The sequence below is a fragment of the Rattus norvegicus genome, chromosome 7, assembly GCF_036323735.1.
Source record: "Rattus norvegicus strain BN/NHsdMcwi chromosome 7, GRCr8, whole genome shotgun sequence".
Lineage (NCBI taxonomy): Eukaryota > Metazoa > Chordata > Mammalia > Rodentia > Muridae > Rattus > Rattus norvegicus.
This window is the reverse complement of record NC_086025.1, coordinates 77,657,138-77,680,286: the sequence shown is the minus strand read 5'-3', so window position 1 is coordinate 77,680,286 and position 23,149 is coordinate 77,657,138. Positions and strand designations below refer to the sequence as shown.

General features: G+C 38.5%; 1 protein-coding gene across 2 annotated transcripts in view; it reads right to left on the bottom strand.

The window, feature by feature from the left end:
• Window positions 1–292: 292 nt before the first annotated feature.
• Window positions 293–23,149, bottom strand: part of Pkhd1l1 (PKHD1 like 1) — a 174,932-nt gene continuing 152,075 nt past the window's right edge. For both annotated transcript variants that reach the window (XM_039079161.2, NM_001034931.2), the window contains exons 69-78: window positions 18,659–18,891; window positions 18,300–18,467; window positions 15,605–15,762; window positions 14,013–14,148; window positions 10,823–11,164; window positions 8,559–8,710; window positions 5,963–6,109; window positions 5,520–5,673; window positions 3,696–3,938; window positions 293–499 (exon numbers count right to left, since the gene is read on the bottom strand). In XM_039079161.2, the coding sequence (XP_038935089.1) occupies window positions 489–499; window positions 3,696–3,938; window positions 5,520–5,673; window positions 5,963–6,109; window positions 8,559–8,710; window positions 10,823–11,164; window positions 14,013–14,148; window positions 15,605–15,762; window positions 18,300–18,467; window positions 18,659–18,891 (1,744 nt within the window). In that variant the 3' untranslated portion in view covers window positions 293–488. The remainder of the gene's footprint in view (window positions 500–3,695; window positions 3,939–5,519; window positions 5,674–5,962; window positions 6,110–8,558; window positions 8,711–10,822; window positions 11,165–14,012; window positions 14,149–15,604; window positions 15,763–18,299; window positions 18,468–18,658; window positions 18,892–23,149) is intronic.

Below are 23,149 nucleotides of genomic sequence, written 5' to 3'. Positions count from 1 at the left end.
CCAGAACTTCCTGATGTACACAGAACAGCAGAAAAGGTTATTATTTTGATTGCTTTTTGTTTGTTCCTTTTGTTTATGAGACAGTCTCATTGGATAGCCCAGTGTATCTTGGAGTCAACTGTGATATTCTGCCTCTGACTCCTCAACACTAGGATTAAAGGCTTTAGCGTCAGTTAAGAAGCCTGGTTGTCCCAACTCCTTAAAGGAGTCTCTGCTTTGATGGGCCCTGGAGCTGGAGTATCTGCTGCCAAATCTGAGACTCCTGTAATTTTTAATGAAAGTATAAGGAATCGACAAAAAAACGTTTTTTATTTTGTAGAAACCTGAACTTTTTGACTAAATGTAATGTTTATATGTCAAATATTACAAAAATACTTTAGCAATATTTCCTTGAAAATTGTGTAGGCTTTTTCTTGTTGTGCAGCCAAGTAGTGGATGCATGAGCATCGATCCAGTTTTGCTTTCAGCCCGTTCTTCAGGAAGGCACTTCAGTTGCTTTCTGGAAAAAAAAATGACAATCAGAAATTTTTTTTTAAAAAGAAGTAATGACATATGGTGTATGTTAAAATACGTGTCATTAAATTTTAACCTTTAAAATATTTTATGCGTTGGCTAACAAGGTAAAAGTAACATATACAAAAGTAACATATTCAATCATTTCAAAATTTACAAATTTTTCATTAAAATCAATAATATATTCTTGGTGGAAATGCATATGGAGCTGTGATACATATACAGTTTCTTATGGTCTTTGTAGGTGTTGGCAATATTATTTTAGGAGAATGTGATGATTCTCTTAAAAGTAAAGTATTCAATCACAATCACAATAAAAAGTCATAAAAAAACTAATGTTTCAGTAAATTATGGGAACTGAATTTCTATGTGAATTATGTTTATTTAATAGCAAAGTGGAAGCCATTGATACAATTTAAAAAACAGTCAAGGAAAAGACTCAATAACTATATAAACTAATGATTTGAAAAGAAAATATTTTTAATTAGCAAAATATCAAAAATTGTGAGGGACAGTTCAGAATGACTTTGAAAGATAATTCAAAATCAAGCCACTTAATTACCAATCACAAAATGCACTTAAGCAATGCTCTTATAAATTGTATTTGTTTTACTATTAAAAATTTTTGAAAAAAAAATCTGTCCTTGTATTAAAAGTCTATTGATACAACATCAGACATAAAGCTGACTTGGGCAACTTTCCTGTTGTTTATCTAGACACACCTATGGTCCCTCAGCTTCAAGCCCCATTTTCTTCTCCCTTTCTTGGAATATGTACTCAGCTGTGAGAAGACAATAGTGCTCTCTCAATAGCAGGTAATCCAGTCAGTGATTCTCCCCATGCCCCAGCAGTTGATTTCAGCCTTTCCTTGCTGTTGTTGCTCCTAGAAGCAGCTTCACAGTAACTGCTCATCCTGGCTTCCTTTACACCTGGTTTAAAAATCCAGTCTTGAAAGTTTTATTTAGTTTATTCAGTAGTCTAAATTATGCCCACCTCAGTTTTTCTTCATTTATATTAGTGTTCCTTATGTGATGCTTCCTCTTCATCTGCTCCCATCAGAAGTTTTATCTTTTACATTAAACTGATTAATATCTGCCAACCCTTTAAGCTCCTGACTAATTAATATTACCATTCTAAGTCAGAGCTGAGGGCTTACTCTTCAAAGAAGAGTTAATATCAATTCAAATGCATTTTCCCATACTACATAAAGTATCCCCTCTTCTAGCTGCTTACAGTTTAATGAAAAATATATTTTGAATGTAAACTCAGTGCAAGCACATGACAACCTCTGGTAATTATATGAATGAATAAATCAAGGAATTGGGAAAAATGCTACACAGAATGGGGAAGGAGAAAGGAAGTTGACTGGAGGAAGCAGATTTTGAGCCAAACCTAGAGAATGCTGAAAGAGGTAGGAAGACTTGAAATAGTATTTGTAGTTGAATGAATTTGTTTCTGCATTTCTTATTTCAGGTACTGAGGTTGAACTCGAGGCCTTACACATGCTAAAAAGGCTGGCACTTAGCTATATAATCGTCAGCCTTGGACTTAAGAATAATATGAAGCCAGTCTTTAAAAGTATATCTGAATCTTTGGTCTTGATTGCATTTTGTATGTAGTGAGGCATGGCACTCATTATTTAACAGGTTTTATCTACCAACAAAATAAGCCAGTTCAGGCTGAGTTGTGAGTGAAAAGGTAGATCTATTTCCTAGCAACTCTCAGGTGGATTCAATGACTTCACCGGAGGTCATGCGAAGAGGCCAGGCAGACAAGGAGACAGAGTCGTGTAGGCACTGAGAGAGAAATCCAGAGAGAAAGAGAGAGATGAAAATGTCTGGATTATTTAGGAACGTGTCTCTGAGGGAGAGGGAGACCAGCCTTTGGGTTGGAAAGTTTAGAGTAGAAGGTTGGGTATGTGATCTGTGCACTGTCACAGGAAGGGAAGCTGGGAGAACCTGGGGACCAGGTCTGCTTTGAGATGTTAAATAGGCATCTCAGCTGCTTGTTCTGGGTCTGCAGCCCAAGACCATTATCACCATATGCTAGAGGGTAAAAGTGAACAAGATCATGAGAAAAGGTTTTAGAAACAAATACAGTGAATGAAGAGAGGAGAATACAGCAAGGAAACTTGAAACACAAAAACACAAACAGATCTGATGAAGGTGGCGAACAACTCATGATGGATGTAGGGTTCAAGGGAAAAAGATGAAGTCTAAATATGAACCAGAGGGGTGAGGGAAGCATGCTACCATTAACTGAGAAGAGGTGGGCATGGGGAAGTGAGAAAGTAGGGAATACGAGGACTCAGTGCTGAATACATTTAGTTGAAAATAGACCTTTTCCTACACCCACATCTCTCTTTGTCCTAATTTTCCTTCTAATTTTATCTACAATAAATTGTAGATATTTTATGCAGCACTCCCAGGCTTCACACGCTACACATGAGTGACATTCAACACCATTTAGAATCACTCTAGATCAGAAAGACTTCCCTTTCTTTTAATCTCTTCCAAATCACAATCTGTCTACCTGTCACATCTGACTCTAGCATCATTTTCAGCAAGTCATACCTTTATGTTACTCAAGCCAAGCCAATTAGAGCCCCACAGCCACAGTTACTGATTCACAGATAAGTATGTGTCTCAGTCCAGCTCAGTGAGGGCTGCAGGCTCTGTTGAGGAGGGTGTCTGTGTATTGCATTGGCTGCTGGATTGTGTAGCATAAATACAGGGGTGTCAGGACCTTTGCCACAAAGATTAGGAAGAAGAACCAGTCACAGTGAAGTTACCACTAAGTAGAACAGAGCCAAGAGTGGGAGAAAGATCGCCTGAGTCCTTGACTCCTCTGTGGCAGAAACTAGACCACTTCTGGATTTCTTAGTTAACTAGTTAGTTGCATAAGCCATTTCAAGCTTCCTCAGCCCTTTGCAACATTTGAAGAGTTCTGAGATTACCTGCATCTTTCTACCCCACATTCTTGTATTCCAACACATAATGGCACTATCATTTTCATAGAATTATCATCTTGTCTGCCATTGAACTTGTACTTTCCTTAGCACCTCCAATGATGCCAGACCAACTGCTGTCCAAAGAGCTTTTGCTTAGGAAACACTTGCTCTTTGTTCCCTGTGAACCTGGAGACATAAAGTTACATGTGAAATGAACTGCAACTGCACTTACCTATGGTTGTCTTCAAAATGAAAACTGTAGCCATAAATACTTCTAAGAGCAATAGTCTTCCTACAAGACACCCTATAACGATAGCCAGTGTCTGGACAGGTGTCCCCACAGAGGACGCTTTGCTGTGACCACTGCTGCTGCTGCTGCCACTGCCACCAGGGACAGTCTGTGCTGACAGGCTGAAGGGTCTAGATTCCACACGAACACTATTATCCAGGACAAACTCAATTTTATAATTTTTTCCTGTGGGTGAAAAACATTGTAGTGGTTGACTTCTCTGTTCTCAATCAGTTGACACTTAGTTTTTATTGGCTTCAAAATTGTGACTAATTTCTAATAAAGTATTTTTGTAAATAGAGTCAAGTGGTATAGTTTGAGTACAAAGAGGAATTAAGAAGTCCTCAGAAGTTAAGTCTGCCTCTAACCACAGGCCTGGGATGCCTAGCCAGGATGTGCAAAAAACTACTAGAGCAAACAGAGCCAAGAATAAGTAAGAGAAGTTGTCCTCCATGGCGTTTGTGCCAAATTCCTGAGCTTTTGCCTAGATTTTGTGATGCGTTATTATCTGGTCATGTAAGAAATAAAAACACCCAAAAAACCTTTTCCTCCTCTATGTTGCCTTTGGTAGTGGTGTTTATTGTAGCAACAGGAAACAACAACTGGTTTATGGAACTCAAAGTAATATGTATACATATTTTCTCCTTTTTCCTTATCTTGTAGAAAGTCTAGAGCCAACTTCCAGTTCAATTCTTAGTTCTTGCATAATTTATTAAAGTACCACAATTACACTTTTTCTTAAATGAAAAGGGCACATATTAATTTTTGTTATTAAATATAACACATTTAGTGAGAAAATATGGAGCAATAACAGACAAGAGAATATAAATCGTGATGTCTTTTTTATATATGATCTCAAATTATGTTTAAATTTCATAGCATCTGCTTCCACAAGCAGCCGGATCAAGCCTCTCTGGCTAGATTTCAGTCTGCAAGCATAGCAGAGTTTCATTAATAGTGTCAAGGGCTGGCTATCTCCTATGGACATTGAGTTGGGCCAGTCATTGGTTCATTGGTTGGCCATTCCCTCAATCTCTGCTCCATCTTTATCCTTGCACATTTTGAGCCACAGGGGTCAAGGACACCAAAAGAAGCCCTAATGGAACCAACTAACTTAGACCCATGAGGGCCCACAGTGATGGAAGCTTGGTCTTAATGTGAGTTTCCTAACAGTTGGAGGTGGAGCTGTCTTTGACTTGGACTCTGTTGCCTGCCTTTGGCTAGGGTCCCTTGTACGGTTTCAATGAAGAGAATTTGTTTAGTCCTGATTCAACTTAATGTGTCAAATCAGTTTGGTACCAGGATAGAGGGGATGGTATTCTCTGAGGAGAAGGAGAGGGGGGAATGGAGAAAGAGGCCTTGGAGGGTGGGACTGGGAGGAGAAGAGGGAGGAATGCTATGATTGGAATATAAAGGGAATAAATAAACAAATTAATGGGAAAAAAAAGAAAGACCAACATTTAATGCACCTATATTTGCCAATTAATATTTATAAAAATGGAATTATAAGAGTTTTAGTAACAAAACTAAACAACAGACTTGTCTTTGGTAAAATAAACAAACAAATAAATTTCTCCTACCACTATTTTAATTTATTTTCATATATTAAATGTATTTTATAAGGGAAACTATATTCAGAAAAGGCAAACTATAGCATTCTGAGTTTTACAATTCATTGACTAAAGAATTTAATTATTATGTCTACTCAAAGAAAATGCCTATCTCTTCACTGTAGAGATATATGAGGATCTAAAATGGTTCATTTACCTGTTCTGTGAGGAGTGAGGTCTGTATAGTTGGCCCAACAGGTGATAAATGGAATTGTTGTATTTCCACTAAGGCCACCAACTTGGTTATTATTGGAGTCTTTTAGGATAGCCTTCAAAGTAAGTGACGTAATTCCAACTGATACACAGTTGCCCTCAAGAAAAAATAACGGTGGAGAATTATAACAAAGATTCTGTCCTAGCTCTTCAAAAAAGATAAAACTACTTGTAAATGTCTATTACAAATTTAAACTACACAAGGCCCTAACCTCAGAGAAAGAGGTCTTGAATATGAACAGGAAAGCACATCCATTTTAAAGAAACATCTGGGAAACGGTAAATAGAAGAGGCTATCCACAGGCATTAGTTCAACATTCGTATTCAAGCTGCCAGATTGAATTGCCAAAGCCCTTCCACTCAAGGAGAATGAGAGCTACAACTCACCTCAGGATCCACTGCCTTTACTGAGGGCTGCTGAGAAAATGGCTGTCCTGGTTGTGTTGCCACTGGCTGAGCAACCACTGAGAGTGAAGACACAAGGGCCAGGTAATGAACAGGAAATGCAGACCTTTCAACTGGCTGGGCAGTCACCTAGCACGGACAGAGGAAGGAAGGGGTCTTTCCAGGACCAACTGCACTTCACAGCAAACTCAGCAGGCTAAGTGCAGTATACACGTTATTTAAAACAGTAGATTCAACATGTAACGTTACCATTACTGCAGAATTTCCTTCAGATCAAAGTTGCCACATCGTTAAAAATAATTCAATGCAAAATCCATGTGAAAACTAAATTTTAGAAGGCAAGAGATCAATGGCCACCCCCACTGTGAGTGTGTGTGTGTGTGTGTGTGTGTGTGTGTGTGTGTGTGCGCGCGCGCGCGCACTGTTTTGAAGCCTGGTCAGCAAGCCATAATATCCTTCCTGTCCTCTCACCTACTCCAGATCTAGGTTACAGGCATGCATGACCACACCCAGCTTTTTTTTTTTTTTTTTTTTTTTGGTTCTTTTTTTCGGAGCTGGGGACTGAACCCAGGGCCTTGCGCTTCCTAGGCAAGCGCTCTACCACTGAGCTAAATCCCCAACCCATGCCCACACCCAGCTTTAACTGTAGATGACAGGGAACCAAATTTAGGTCTTCATGTGTATTCATTAGTTTTATGTCAACTTGATACAAGCTAGAGTCATTTGGGAAGAGGGATTTTCAGTTGGGAAAATGCCACCATACTGTGGGCCCATAAGAATGTCTGTTAAGAATCTTCTTGATTAGTGATTGACACGGGAGGACCCCACCCACTGTGGAGAGTAGCCTTGAACTGTATAAGGAAGCATGCTGAGAATGCCTGGAAGAGCAAGCTAGTAAACACCATTCCTCTGTAGCTTCTGTTTCAGTTCCTGTCTCCAGGTTTCTACCTAGAGTTCCTGACCTAACTCCCCTTCATGACAGCTACAACTGTATGCTGAAATAACATATTCTCCTACCCTCAAGGTTTTTTTGGTCGTGGTGTTTTATCACAGCGATAAAACCCCTAACTAAGAAACATGCTTGCACTGAAAGAACTCTGTCTCATTGAGCCATATCCAAGCTCTCAATTGTTTTATTTCTTAAACTACCTTATCACCATTTTAGTTATCCCATAGAAATTTCTGTTGTGAAATACAAAGAGGATTTTAATTCTTAAAAGACCAAACAAACAAAAAACCCCAAACACCATTTAAAATGAGATAAAATAGCATAACAGGGGTGAGTTGCACATGTGTGGTTCCCTGACCTCCATTGTCTGGCTCTGGGCTCATCCTGCCATTTTTGAGGAGCCTGTGAGACCCCCAAAAGTATCCTGCTTCCCCAGGGAGGCCTGTGGAGGACCCAGGCACAACCAGTTTGTAACCCTCTCCCACCAATGCTTTGACAGTTGGTTTGCACTGGGGTACAGCCAGCAAAGGTAAGTTGTGTGCTGCCAGCATTCTCTGATCCACTGCTCTCCCTGATTTCCCAAGGAATCCTGCTGGCATCAGGATCAGCCAGCCAACACCAGGGAAACCTAGATGGCTAGAGGACATCATAAGAATACAGTCAACACAAGCCAGGGCAATATGGTGCCACTGGAGCCTAGCCATCCTGCTAGAACAAGCCCAGGATATCCTAACACAGATAACCTTAAATCCAATCTTACAATGATGATAGAGGCTTTTAAAGGGGAAATGAATAAGCCCCTTAAAGAAATACAGGATTATACAAACTGGTGAAAGAAGTAAATACGACTGTCCAAGAACTGAAAATGGAAAAAGAAGCAATTCTTAAAAAGAAAAAAAAAAAACCACAAACTGAGACAATCCTGGAGATGGAAAACCTAGGAAAAGAACTACAGACACAAGCATCATCACCAGAATATAAGAGATGGAAGAGAACATCTCAGGTGTAGAAAATACGCTAGGAGAAATCAATACATCAGTCAAAGAAACTGGAAAATCTAAAAAGTTCACGACCCAAAACATCCAGGAAATTTGGGACACTGAAAAAGGCAAAACCTAATATAATAGGAATAGAAGAAGGAGAAGAGTTCCAGTCCAGAGGCCCAGAAAACATCCTCAACAAAACTGCAGAAGGAAAATTCCCTAACCAAAAAAAAAAAAAAAAAAAAAAAAAAAGCCTATAAACATTACAAAAAGTTTACAAAACACCAAAAGACTGAGATTGAACCAGATAAGAAAAGAAAATCCTTCTACCACATAATAATCAAAGCACTAAATGTGCAGAGCAAAGAAATAGTATTAAAAGCTTCAAGGGAAATATGCCAACTGGCATAAAAAGGCAGACCTATTGGAATTATACCTGAGTTCTCAACAGAGAATCTAAAAGCCAGAGGGGTTTGGGCAGATGTCTTGCAGACTTTAATAGACTACAGATGTCAACCCAGACTACAATACCCAGCAATACCTTTCAATCACCATAGATGGAGAAAACAAGATATTCCAGGATAAAACCAAATTTGAACAGTATCTTTCCATTAAAAGAGATAAAATATCTCTTGTGTGTTCTTACCTTAATCCAGCCAGAATCAGTTGGTTGGGGGATGGGACTTGTAATCGACATGGAAGAAATATTGAATCCAAGGATAGTACTAATTTTTCCTAAGATGACAGCTTGTCCAAGACAGCCAGTGATTTCCTGGAGCTCAGACAATTGCATTTGACCTGTGGAGAAGAAGGCATTAGGTCATTTGGATTAAAAGAACATAGAATTATGAGAACATGGGAAAGTTTTAACTTCAATATTGTCTGTGTTCTTCATCACATAGACAACTAAGACTTTAATACCCCAAAATAATAAGATAGTGATATTAATAAACTGGGGAGAAATAAAGGACTCAAGAGAATGTTCTAAGAGAGAATTTAAGGTAGGAACAAACAAGGTAGGCACACACGCACGCACGCACACACACACTGACTGACTGAAAGTACGTGATTCTCTATGTCTTTTGGTTTATACTTCCCTATGTCACTCTTTTTTGAAGAGAAGTATCATCAGCCTTTTCTGTCACTACATGCTACCTTTTCAGGATAGCATATTTTTAGAACTCCACCCCAGCATTAGCGTTAATAACTTGCTAAGGTTGTCAGGTTCCTAACAACCCCATTACCTTCTTGGGACATCTGGCAATTTCGAAGGTTGCTTTTCAGACTGCGTGCACTTTCTATTCTCTCTTCCTTTCATGGTAGGCCTGGAGTTTCCTCTTAGACCCACTGCACCCCTGACATATTGCTACTTTATGAACTGGTACCTCCATATTCCTTTTGACAGAGTCTGGTGCTTTTTCTTGATTTATCCTCCACTTTTCTACAATATCATATTTAATCATTTCAACTCTCTAAAATTTTCAACTCTCCTGGTCCTTACTGTCAAGATCCTAACCAAAATTAGTGGTTATGAAAATAGACTCCAAACTGGCCTGCCTCTTTCTACATCATTCTACACATTGCAGTCAGTGTGGATTTTTAGAAACCTCTGTGGCCATGATGTTTTTAAGATACCGCAACTTAAAAAAAAAAAAAAGCCAACACCTTCCACATCCTCAGCCATGCCTTCCAGAAGAAATCACTGAGTTTCTTCCGTTAAGGATAAACTAGAAAGCTTAGCGTGTTCAGCAACGTTGGCCAATGAGCCTGCATAACACATTGGAACCCACACTCAGAATTCTCAGGTCAGTTTGAAAGCTTGCTTATTTGACTTAAACTCTGGGATAAAAGCTGGGTCTTACAGATTCCTCTCTGCCCCCTATCTCTTTCCAGACATCTTCTCCAAGAAGGTATCCTATTGGGAGTGCTACCATGGTCTATGGTAGACATACCAAGGTGCATCGTCCATGTCCTCTGTCCCTTTATGCTTACTGGTTCTCAGCACCATGGCAGGTGCAACCTCTGTTGGACTGCTAGTGGGTTTCTCCATTTCTGCTGTCTGCCATCTCAACACTGAAGGCCTTGACACAAAAGCGTCTTATTCCTGACTGGAGGACTCTGCCCATGCTTATGCTATCTCTTTGCAATGTGCCTGACACTGGGTAAGTAGTATTTAACTATGTGTGCATCCTGGATACCCTGACATCATGTGAAAGCTGTTCAACTATGTGGGCATCTTTCTTTCTGCTTCTCTGAACCTTTCTGTGATCCATCCATTCCAGGACATGTTGAAGGGCTTTCATTGAGACATATGACTCTACCTTAGTCTGTGCTTTGAAAAGACATGAGCCTGCTTTTCCTTATGTCCCTATGTTCCGTGATCTCAGACCTATATCTTCTATTTATCAGAGTTTCTCTGGTATTGCTACAAGAGGGTGAATAATCTATCTCTGTACAATGGGCCTACTGCAATTCCTAGATTAAATCCGCAGGTAAATGGAACTCAGAAAGTCACGCTGAGACTGTAGCCCTGACTGAACTATGCTGAAAGAAGCTGAAGAAGGGAAGTCACCCATGACTCTAGGCAGATAACATTGTAGAAGTCATTGCAGCAGCATAAGCCTGTGTTTAAGCAGCAGAGTTCCATTGACAGCTCTCTCTTTTAATTGACTATTTTAACCTATTTCCACCCTTTATCAATAAACTATGAGGTCACTTCCTATTAAGTCAAGTCCTTCTGCAAGTTATTATTACAGAAGTAGGGAAGTAAAATGGTTTCTAGGCCCTTAAGGGTCCAGATATAGGGCTAGTAGGCTTTCCTGAGTCCTAGATAACCAGACCATGGTCGGTTTATTTGTGACTTTAGACTTAATAATGACATTTCTTTATCCCAAAGTCTGATACCCATACCTGTGGTAGAATTGCTTAAGAACCGAGTAGGAGCAGCCCCAATCTCAAATTCCATTATGCGTCCTGTGGATCTCTTCCTTCGCAGACTTGCTCCTATTATTCTGCTGACACGGATTTTGTCACTCGGTATTTTTAGGAACAAGGCAAGATTTCTAACCAGATTGTTTGAGCTGAAAAACTCATCAGCTGTCATAGCTGGCAGTTGGAAAGATACATAGATGACAGTAGCAGTGTGGACCTCTACAGGTGTAGTTCCTTTCAACAAAAGGTACAGCATCTGGTAGGTTCTATCAAAGTAGTTTTCACCAGGGACAGTGGAACCCAAGTTAGGAAGAAATTGTTCTACAAAGGAAGAAGAGCCAAAATAACACATTTAAATATATTTCTATTAGTATAAAGGCTACGCAGTGGTTAATATTTGTTCGAACTTCAGAAAGCTCAATTTTATAACTTTCATAACAAAGCATACATATTAAAAACAAAACACTTATAAAACTAACTTGCAAAGTTATAGTCTTTTAAATAATGCCACCATAGCCTTTTATTTCTAAAAAATAGCTATAGTCACAATATAAATGAGAAAGCAAATTAATTGTAAGTCTAGGAACTTATTCTGTACTCATAGAATACTATTTATACATTCTAAGTTTTAAAGCCGTTAGTGAAGGAATATGATAATTTAAAAGTATAAATTTAATAGCGTCTAATTTATGCAGTGCTAGATGCCAATTCTTTAAAGAGCATTTATAATTTAATATTTCTATTTTTACTGAGGACAGAGGCATGTAATAAAAATGAAGGATCCATTAAAACATCTCAGAGGAATCTTAAGCCAATGAAATGGGATTACATGCTAGCTTGTAAAATCTATGATTTATCAGACAAATTCTACTTGGAAATTGGATTTTTGTGAAACTGAGAGCATTATATATTTCCGTGTGCGTGTGTGTGCGTGTGTGTGTGTGTGTGTGTGTGTGTGTGTGCGCGTGCGTGTGTGACAATATCAACATAATTAAGAAGTAACAAATCTCCAATTTAAAGCCCCAAAGGTTGACATGTATCATAGTGGTAGAATAAATCATACAGCACCTGAGTGTACTTCACTGTGTGAATCTAAAGAGTGCATTTGTGTTGCAAAGTGGACGTGATTTCATTCTCCTGTTAATGATGCCGTGCCATCCGTCTCAGTTACCTTTTTCATATTATTGCAACAGTGAAGGACATAGAGATTAAGATAACAGAGCATTTCAGGTAAGCTTCAAATGTAGAGAGGCTTGTGACTCAAGGACATTTTGCATTCAATGTGCTAAATCTTTAAAGAGTTCATGCTAAAACAATGGTTAACTTGCAATTGTCATTTCTGGCTGGAGAAGTGATGGTTTGTGAGGCCCTTTCTGATACCACATATTCACAGCCTTGTTAATCTTTGAAAAAGCATCTGTGCTATTGTTTTCTAGCCTTTGGTCTCCTATATTAAATTCTGCTGATTGTAATAGTTTTTATTTTCCTCACTTGGAATGATTCTGCTTCCTAACACATATGTTGCTTTAAAAGAGTTAACTCTGCATGAACACTGAGCAGAAAGTAGATGCCATCATTTGTATTTAGAAGGTTAGGTTATAAAGAGGCAATGCACGATAATTATCGAGGGCACTCGTTCAAGAACTAGGCAATAGTTTCAAGTCCTTGCTTGTCTGTTCTGGCTTTGAGACTGCTATGAACTGAATTACATCCTCCCGAGACTCCTGTGTTGGAGCCTTAATTCTCTGTTTGAAGGTATTTGCAAGTGGAGCTCTTTGGAGGAAATTATGCTTATGTAAGAGTGAGAGTGAAGACTTCATTATGGAATTAGAGCCTTTAAGGGAAAGAGGCCAAAGAACTGGCTCTCTCACAGAGTGAAAACACAGCAAGAAACCTCTGCAGTTCAGGAAAACATTCTCGTCAGAATCTGATTATTGACTAGAATTGTGAGAAAAAAACTCCAGCATGGTACCTCATGTCTTTAATCCCAGTACTTGGGAGACAGAGGCTGGCAGATCTCTGAGTTCAACAACAATCTAATCTACAGAGCAAATTCCCAGACAGCCAGAGCTACACAGAGAAACCCTGTCTCAAAACAAAACAGCAACAACAAAACAAATGAAAGAAAGAAAAAGGAAAAAAATAAATAAATAGTGCTGTTTAGTAAAAGAAAAATAATGTGGGCAGTTTAAGTTCATGGGATTCGTTACAGGGGTCTGAGGAGACTAAAGCAGAAGCCTGGGCAAGTGGCATCATCTCCCCACATTACCCAAACGCTTGTTACTTCTGATAAGTAACAGTGATTTCCATGTATAGCACCAGAGCCCGGTATCAGACATGTGAGAATGTCTGGAAATTCTGGCTATTTTATTAGTAGTTAAAAAAAGACATTTTAAGAAATGGCGAAGAATATTGACCACATACTCAATCCTTCCAGGTCTAGCTTCTATTTTGCCATTAAAGTTTCTGCAGTGGCGGGCCAAGCTCACAGAGCACAGAGATAAATGATCTAAGTTCACTCATGGAGCACAGTATTGGCTGTCAACAATATTAGAATGTTGTTGAGTAAAATACCCTAATCCTAACCTAATCCTAATCCCTAACCCTATTCCTAACCCTAATCCAACTCATTTTGTTCATTAAACGGACAGGGATAATTCTTGACTTATAAATACCACTATGTAGATAAATGTGACCTTTTAATTTATTACATTTAAATCAAGTCCATTATGTCATATTTAACTAATAATGTTGATATTGTTCTAGTTTTCTTGATAATACTTCTGATATCTAGAATCAATTCAGACATTGACTTCTAGAGAGCAGAAATAAAGCAAGAGGAATGTAAAATTTCCAAGCAAATCTCTTTTGAGAACAAGAACAGTTAAGCTCCATACACATAGAAGGAAAACGTTGTCAGGTAGTAATAAACACGTTCATTACAGAATCTCTGATCCTCACAGACAGGGGGGTAAAGAGTTCCACGAGCAGTGACCTTTCAAAGCACTTCATAAATGACCACAGCTTAGTTTATGTTGAATGGGGATAAAAACATACTTCCTTCTTTAGTCACCAGTTTCTAAGGAAATACAGTCATAAAGAAGTATTGGAAAGAATGTTTACAAGTAACCAAGATATAAATACCCTGCACACTGTCCTGAAGAAATACCTGTGTTCAGATGCCTTTCAAGTTCACAGTGTTTCTTTTGGTCATTCCATACTGTATTTTTAGGACAGACCAAGGAATTGTTCACATAGACATCCAAACGTTGAAGTGTGGAAAAAAATATTCCTACTAGAACCACCTGTTAAAAACAAACATTTGTATGTTTTTATTAGAGCAGTATAACAGAATATTTAGAACTTAGTTACTAAAAATTGTGTTCCAGCTATGTACACCTTTTATAAGATATTGAAACCAGTATTTGTGAACTTATGGCAAATATTGGACAAAGATTAAAAATATGTTTGCATCTAACCATTCGTGTAGACAAAATAAATTAGCCACTAAGTGTTTAGTCCCTGTATAAGGGTGTAAAATAAGAAAAATTATTAGAGGAATCACACACTAAACTGAAGAAAGGCTTCTTTTCAAATATAATAAATTACAAAAGAGAATTTTCAATCAAAATGAGATGTGCAGTGTTGAAAACTATCTCACAAAACATTGGTAGGAAGACCCATAAAAGTTATTTAAACATGGGAGATTCCCATAGGGTCCTGTAGGTCATTGTGAAGGCTCTGATTCACACAGATGACTGTGGAGATAATGAAAGGCAGAGGAAAGACCTGATCTGGTCATTGCTAGAGGACACTCGTAGCATTTCCTCTGGCTGATGAGAGCAGACCAGTGGAGGGCAAGAGTAGACACAGGAAGAAGGGCTGATAGGCAATTGTTTTCACTTAGGGCAGTGATAACTTTGTTTCACTTAAGGTAGTAAGAGGCCCTCTGATGCTGGATGTTTGAAAATATCATCTGGATTTACAGTTAGATTGTATCAGGAATGTGGCAGAGTGAGAGGGTAAAAAAATAATGCCCAAGTTAAAGAATGGAAGTGTTATCACCAGGGAAGAAAGGAAGGGAGGAAGGAAGGAAGGAAGGAAGGAAGGAAGGAAGGAAGGAAGGAAGGAAGGAAGGAAGGAAGAAAGGAAATCTATTGTTCCTTTGATACCTCCTTGACCTGGCCAGAGGTTGTCCTGTACCTGATATTCTAGGACTTTGAAGTCTTTAACATGTAGAAATAAAAGTCTGAATTATGGGACTTCTCTTAAGCACTATGCCAGTTTCCACTGACACTCTGAATAAATTTAATGCTCCCAGCTGGGTTCCACTTAGAGCAAAGATTTGACATCAAGGATATTGAAAATAATGCACTGAGAACACTGAAATCAAATCCAAAGGCATATTTCTGGCATGTATGTGCATCATAGCAACATGTGAGAATAAGAAAAGCAAATCTATAACTTTAAGTCATCACTTTTTAGTATAAAAATTCAGGCTGGGTAGCTAGTCTTGCTGTCATAGATATCATTGTCAATCTTCATATATGGAGTACAGGAATCAGTATGTATAGGGAGGAAGCGTTGGGTACATTCATGCTCTTTCATTCAGAGAAAATCTGTCCAGACTAATATACTAATGAATTTTTTTAATGAGCTGGAAGGATGACAACATTAGAGAAGGCTGGAAAGTGAGATAACTGCTAGTGGTATGAAACTAATTAGGAAAACCTTTAAGGCATTATTTCTATCTAGGTTCACCTTATTAAATTCAACATTAAGCAACATCAGCCGAAGATTCTGAGGACTGGTCCCGGTGAAGTAAACCTCATATGTTTTGTTCAGAGCCACTATGCCATGGAACAGAGACAGTCTTCTTTGGCATGTATACCCTGCACACCAGCCATGGTCCTGGGGGCCTAAAAACATGCAAAATTAAAGTTCATGTTCCTACTTAAAAATGCTGTCTTCCCCCACAAAATATGAAGACTCGTTATATTAAAAGTAAATTGCGAGGGTTCAGATACAAGCTGAGCATTTAAACTTAATATTTATCTGCCGTCTACCCAGACATCTAAGCTGGTTCTCAAACTTTGGCTAAAAAGGAAGGCAGCGAATCAACTTGCTCCTGTTATCCTTACTTTCGAACTTATTGGGGTTAAAGGGAAAACAATATGTTAGCTAGGATTGGTATCATAAATTCACTAGTACAATATATTCGAGACTCACCAGTTTTCTGAGGTTGTTTCTAGGAAATCTGCTAGGACACATTTAGTATGATGTATCTTACCAACAAAGAACAGACATTTGTATTCCTGAAGAAGACCCATCAATTGTTTTTGGACATTGTTCATTTGTTTATCGGTCAACCTATAAATTCCACAACACATTTGATTTGGAGCTATGGAGATTGAACCTAAGGACTCTTGTGTGCTGGACACGAATCCTCCCTCTGAACTGTTTTCTTATCCCTTAACATAGGTTTTATTTTGAGGCAGAATTTCATTAAATTGTCCAGTTTAGTCTTGTACTCACTCTGTAACCAGATACTCAGAAGCCTTCAGCATAGGGGCCAGCTAACAGGTTTCTCTGAATCAAGTCTGTATTTTTTTTTCTTATAGTAATAGTACAGTACATTTTTGTTAGACAATTGTTTAGGCACTACTGAAGAGCTAATATAACTAAAGAACTAAAATCATCGGAGCACACTCTACCATCAAACAGATGCTCTAAAAAGCTAAGACATAGCAGATGGCTTTCTAGTCAAGTCTAGACATTTTCAAAATGAGTTCAGCATAGCTTTCACAGCAAATTTCTCTATTTTATTTCAATAAAAAACATGGGATATGACTGACAAAAATCTCCTGATGTATTTCTTTATTATGTTTGCTGAATTGTCTGGCTCACTTAGAAACCTTATTAATATTTATAGGTGCATTTCAATCAAATTTCAAATCAATATCAACTTCTAAATATCCAGAAAAATATAACATCATCCCTTAGCACACAAAATATAAATCCTATTTTAAATAGATCTTCTTTGTAGGTTTTGCAAACATGCAGACATGTCTGTGTATTAAATAAAAAATATTGTAAAATCAAAGAGCCATACATTAAAACAAAATAAAATTTACCGTTAAGATTTTAAAGGAAATTTAAGTGATAATTCAATAATTTTATTGTGAGTAATTTTCCCAAAGCCTACATGATTTTATAACACATTCATGATTTTTCACAAGTATCATCTACTCAACACTTTTAAAAATTAATCAACACTGTTAAATTTAAACTCATTTATAAGAAAAATAACATGTCACTGTGGGAAGGAGAAAACTTTTATTTCCTTTCAGAAGAGGTAAATGTAAAGATTAATATAATGAAATCTCTCCACCCCCAAATCAGAGCAATTTGAAAACTCCTCTTCTACTCCATCATTATTCACCAACTTCTCTGTAATTATTCCCATAACCTCTGCATTGCAAATGAAAAGGCCAAATTGGACATGGATTGCTAGCGCCAGAAACTAAGTGGGTAGAGCGAGAAAATCATGGAACATTCAAATCTCTCTAATTTAGTGCCTTTGGGTGCTTTCACAGGTTTTGTAAGAGAAAGGCCACTTTGTTGACTTCTGCACTATTTTTGACAACCATGTTACTTCACATACAAGGCAGGGAAATCTGTGTGGCCCAGGTTCTGTGCCTTTTCAGCACTAAGCTTGAGGAGAGACTAAGATTTGAGGCTCAGCACTGTTCAGGGGTGTACAATGAATCCCTGTCCTGTACTTTCGATACCTTTTAGAAATTAATCTTATTAATTAAAAAATTCATGGTCTCCAAAGTCTATCTGCATCTCTATGCAAACCATTTCTTCGCATTTGCATTCCAGTTATCTAGGGCCAGCATGGGAGAAGCCTAGACACAGGATCTCCACAAATTATTCTCAAAAGTCAAAGTCATAAGCTATATGTTTATATAAATAATCATTATTAGCAGCAAAGTATTTCCAAAGATCCATAGAATAATGCTGAGAGGCCCACATCACCCTTCTTACATATTCTGAATAACATTCCATCGAGCTTTCTTTTAATTTATGTAAGGCAAAATATATTTTTGAAGATGTTTAGGACAATCTTTTATTTTTCAAAATAGTTATGTGTCCTTATCAACAAAAGTGTGACAATCATTACAGGAACAGCGTTCTTCCTCCTTTTCCTTCGCTTTGTCTCTTTCCTTTTAGTCTTGTTCTCTTCTTCCATCAAATACTCAATATGAGATAAATGTCTTGGCTTTCCTGGATGAAGAACTGCTAAACAGTCAAATCTCACCATTGCACATCGATAATTCTTAAATATGGAAGGCAGCATTTGCTAGATTTGTAGGTAAATAATTCTTTGCATAGCTTTATTCATTGAATAAATGTTTTGACTAGCTCAGGCCTATTTACACTGTACACTTACCATTAATGAGATCAACATAACCATTGCTCATGATAGCCACCGGGGAAAGTCTTCGTGTCTCTGTGTCAGAGTCCAGGCTTTCTATTACCATCATTGCATATTCCATTCCCAAACACTGATAGCTCTGCCACTCTGGGATGTACTTACAGGTTGCATCTCTAAGAATCCCTAGAAATACACATAGTAATACTTTAGAAATGCTGGGAAATCTCCGCAAAATTTCTTTCCATTGTCCTTATCTTGTATATAAGATCAGTTAACGAGACCTACAAGTTGTTAGTTCATTACTCACTTCTTGGGGAAAAATGAATTTTGATTCATAAACTTGAGGTTTAAGAATGAAATGCGACCCAACATACCTTTATGAGGTGCTTTCTCAGTGACAGGAATTCTACTTCCGTTCAAGAATGTGAGCATTGCTTTGGGAATTCTGTAGTCTCCGATTCCAAGTTGACTGTTTCCATCCCACTCATACTCTGCTTGGGGGATCACTGACCCAGAATTCCCCAGAAAGGAACCATCTAGGTCTTTCAGAAAAGATTTTCTCTTGGCATCACAAACCATGTCCACACAATCAGATGGGTTCACTTTACTGGGAAGAAAAGGCACAATGACTGGCTGAGGTCACTGATTAAGTCTTATTTTTGAAAGAATTTCTAGTAGAATGAAGTAGCCTATGCAATTAGTATTGCAATGAAGAGTGAGTCTTTCATGGTGTTTATTTGCTTCATTATTATGGATCTATTAACATTTCAAAATGACAAGTTCTACAGGTGGGATATATACTTAGAACTCGATGCTGTTATTCCATATTTTGTATAATCATACAATTGATTTTTGAGTATTGTTCACAATACTTTAACATTTCTCTACACAGCAGATGGATGTCTACTCCTGTTGTAACAGGATGGAAATCTCTAGGTTGGCCAGGTAGTCTGTCAATTTTCTTACAGATGATAAACTACTACTTACTATAAAATAATATGAATATTTAAAATAGTTGCCTATTTCACCTTTCTACCTGCTATCTTAGAGTCTAGGCTGCTAAATAGTCTTATAGATTCTTATCTATGTACACACAGATAAACTTGGATTGTGATCCCTCTGCTATATACAGGTAACCATTCTTTAGGTAATTATATTGTAATGACTCACATAGTTCAACCTAAAATTATATATTGGTTTTATTTTTAATTACTTGCAGTGTTAATTGATGGTGCTCGGATATAATAAAAAATGCTGCTAAATATACAATGTATCACACATTCAGATCATACACTGTTTATTTAGAGCTGCTATGATATATACATATCTGAGTTCTAGCAAGAATATAGTAAAGCTTGGGTCTGCTATGTGAAACCTAGTATAGCTCTGACTTTCGTGTGTGTGTGTGTGTGTGTGTGTGTGTGTGTGTGTGTGTGTGTGTGTAGTGTGATGGGACGAATATCATCAATTGTCTCTATAATACACACGTTTGGTGGTATTTCAATAAATATTTGAATACTTCATATGTTCTTTATATTCAAGTATGTGTAGTATGGTTTGTAAAACAAAGTGATCAGAAACCCTCAAACTGTGTGCTCTCTCTTCCCTCAGGTCCCAAGAACCTAAAAAGGTAGATTTTGTGTGTGTGTGTGTGTGTGTGTGTGTGTGTGTGTGTGTGTGTGTGTGTGTGTATGTGCGTGTGTACATAAGTTATGGAAGGATACCTTCCAATACATAGGGAGAGAAGGAACATAGAACATGCCTGATGCTTTCAGATGAGCTTCATTCTGATTTTATGAAAAGAAAACAACCACAAGGGAGAAGGGAATGGGGAAGGGTAAGAGGGGAACAAGATCTGATATTGAGTTGGGGAAAAGGATTGAAGCCCTGAGGTACAGTGGAAAGAATGGAAGCAGGTGACCTCAGGAGGAAGGAGGTTGGGAGGACCCTCCAGAATGTACCAGAGACCTGGGAGGTGAGAGACTCTCAGAACTCATAGAGGGCGACCCTAGATGAAATTTCCTACATTGGGAAGAGGGAACTTATTGAACCCACCTTCAGCAGAAAGATAAGGCATCAAGTGAGGGATGGAGTTGCCATCCCACAGTCAAAACTCTGACCCATAATTGTTGCTGTCTGAAAGAAATGTAGCGATGGAAATGGAGAAGAGCCTGAGGAAAAGAAGGCCCATTATCAGGTCCAAAGGGGAATTCAGCTCAAGGGTAGGACCCAAAACCTGACACCATTACTGAGGCTATGGATTGATCACAAAAAGGGGTCTATCGTGACTGCCCTCTGAAAGACCCAACAAGCAGCTGAAAGAGTCAGATGCAGATATGTGCTCCCAACCAATGAACAGAAGCTGCTGACTCCTCTGGTTGAATTAGTGAAAAGCTAGAGGAAGCTGAGGAGGAGGGGGGAGACCCTGTAAGAGAACCAGCAATCTCAATTAATCTGGACCCCCGAGATCTCTCAGATACTGGACCACCAACCCGGCAGCATACACCAGCTGATATGAGGCTCCCAACACATCTACAGCAGAGTTCAGTCAGAGAAGATGGACCTAACCCTTAAGAGACTGGAGGTCCCAGGGAGTTTAGAGGTCTGGTAGAGTGAGGGGGTGGGGACATCCAGGGGTGGGGTGGGGAGCAGGGAGGAGGTATGGGATGTGGAACTGTCTGGTGGTAGACTGGGAGGGGAATAAAATCTGGAGTGTAAAAATTAATTAATAAATTAATTAAAAAAAACTTGGAAAGTGAATTGCATGGCAGAGATGTTGCTATCTCAAGATGATTCTCCAGAATCAGTCAATTATTTTCCCTTTATTGTAAGAGTGGTAATAACAATTTGTATTGCAGGGATTTCTATAATTACAATTGTGAAAGAGGAGGCGCACGTCCGTTATTAACCAATACTTAGAGCTTTTGAAGTCTGAGTGCACTGTTTGGCAAGGAAGAACTGGAGAAGATCAATGATATCCACTAGAAAAAAAGCTAAAAGAAATGGTAACTGAAATCACAGTCCAATCTTCTTGACCAAGACATTAAAATTATATATGAAATTTTAAGACTTCAATCCCCACTAAATAAGCAGATGTAAATTGTTTAATGGGAAGTGACTCTGCTGAATAAAACTAGAAAATTACAATAATGTTAAATAAGCAAACATTGGGCTGTTATCAACATTGAATGATATGAAGTTGAGCTACATATGGAACCCTATTTCTCTGGGAGGATGCCTATGCAGCTAGAGAGCATTGCTCTTTTATAAGCTGGCCAAGTACTTCTGATGGAAAATTTATTTTCTTAAATGTTGTCTTACACTTCGATTCATATTCTATATGTCATAAAACTCTATCGGGAATTGACTAGATTATTCTATAACCTCAAATCTATGCAATCATTTTCTGGAAATGTCTTGATACTAACTGATCAGAAAAGGTCTCAGGTCCAAATTTCTTTGCTATTAGAATAACAAATGTACAGCTTCCAAGCACCTTTTTGGAGTGACCATGATAGGATATTTAGAAAATAACAAGTAACAAAACTTAACAGAAAGAAATGATACAGTAACCCTTGGTCCTGCCTAGGTTGGACCCCAAGCATAAGGGAATGTCTGGGGGGGGGGAGTTGGATGGGGAGGGAAACACCTTTATAGAAGAAGAGGACAGGGAGGGGATAGGGGCTTATGGACAGGAAACCGGGAAAGGAAATAACATTTGAAATGTAGGGTTTTTTTTTTTTTCTTCCAGAGCTGAGGACCGAACCCAGGGCCTTGTGCTTGCTAGGCAAGCACTCTACCACTGAGCTAAATCCCCAACCCCTACATTTGAAATGTAAATAAAGAAATATCCAATAAAAACAAAGAAAAGAAAAAAAAAGAAATCTCTTATACCTTTATGATGACTGGTAGAAAAACATTCATATAGAAAGTAGAAACCTGCATCCCGAACTTTGTCTTTAGTAAATACATTACTGATGATGCATGAAAAAAATAATGTGAGAATGCATGCAGTAAAGCTCAGTTTTTTCTTTTTCTTCTCTTTTTTTTTCTTTTTTTTTTATTAACTTGAGTATTTCTTATATACATTTCAAGTGTTATTCCCTTTCCTGGTTTCCGGACAAACATCCCCCTCCCCCCTCCCCTTCCTTATGGGTGTCCCCCTCCCAACCCTCCCCCCATTGCCGCCCTACCCCATAGTCTAGTTCACTGGCGGTTCAGTCTTAGCAGGACCCAGGGCTACCCTTCCACTGGTGATCTTACTAGAATATTCATTGCTACCTATGGGGTCAGAGTCCAGGGTCAGTCCATGTATAGTCTTTAGGTAGTGGCTTAGTCCCTGGAAGCTCTGGTTGCTTGACACTGTTGTACTTTTGGGGTCTCGAGCACCTTCAAGCTCTTCCAGTTCTTTCTCTGATTCCTTCAACGGGGGACCTATTCTCAGTTCAGTGGTTTGCTGCTGGCATTCGCCTCTGTATTTGCTGTATTCTGGCTGTGTCTCTCAGGAGCGATCTACATCCGGCTCCTGTTGGTCTGCACTTCTTTGCTTCATCCATCTTGTCTAATTGGGTGGCTGTATATGTATGGGCCACATGTGGGGCAGGCTCTGAATGGGTGTTCCTTCAGTCTCTGTTTTAATCTTTGCCTCTCCCTTCCCTGCCAAGGGTATTCTTTTTCCTCATTTAAAGAAGGAGTGAAGCATTCACATTTTGATCATCCGTCTTGAGTTTCGTTTGTTCTAGGGATCTAGGGTAATTCAAGCATTTGGGCTAATAGCCACTTATCAATGAGTGCATACCATGTATGTCTTTCTGTGATTGGGTTAGCTCACTCAGGATGATATTTTCCAGTTCCAACCATTTGCC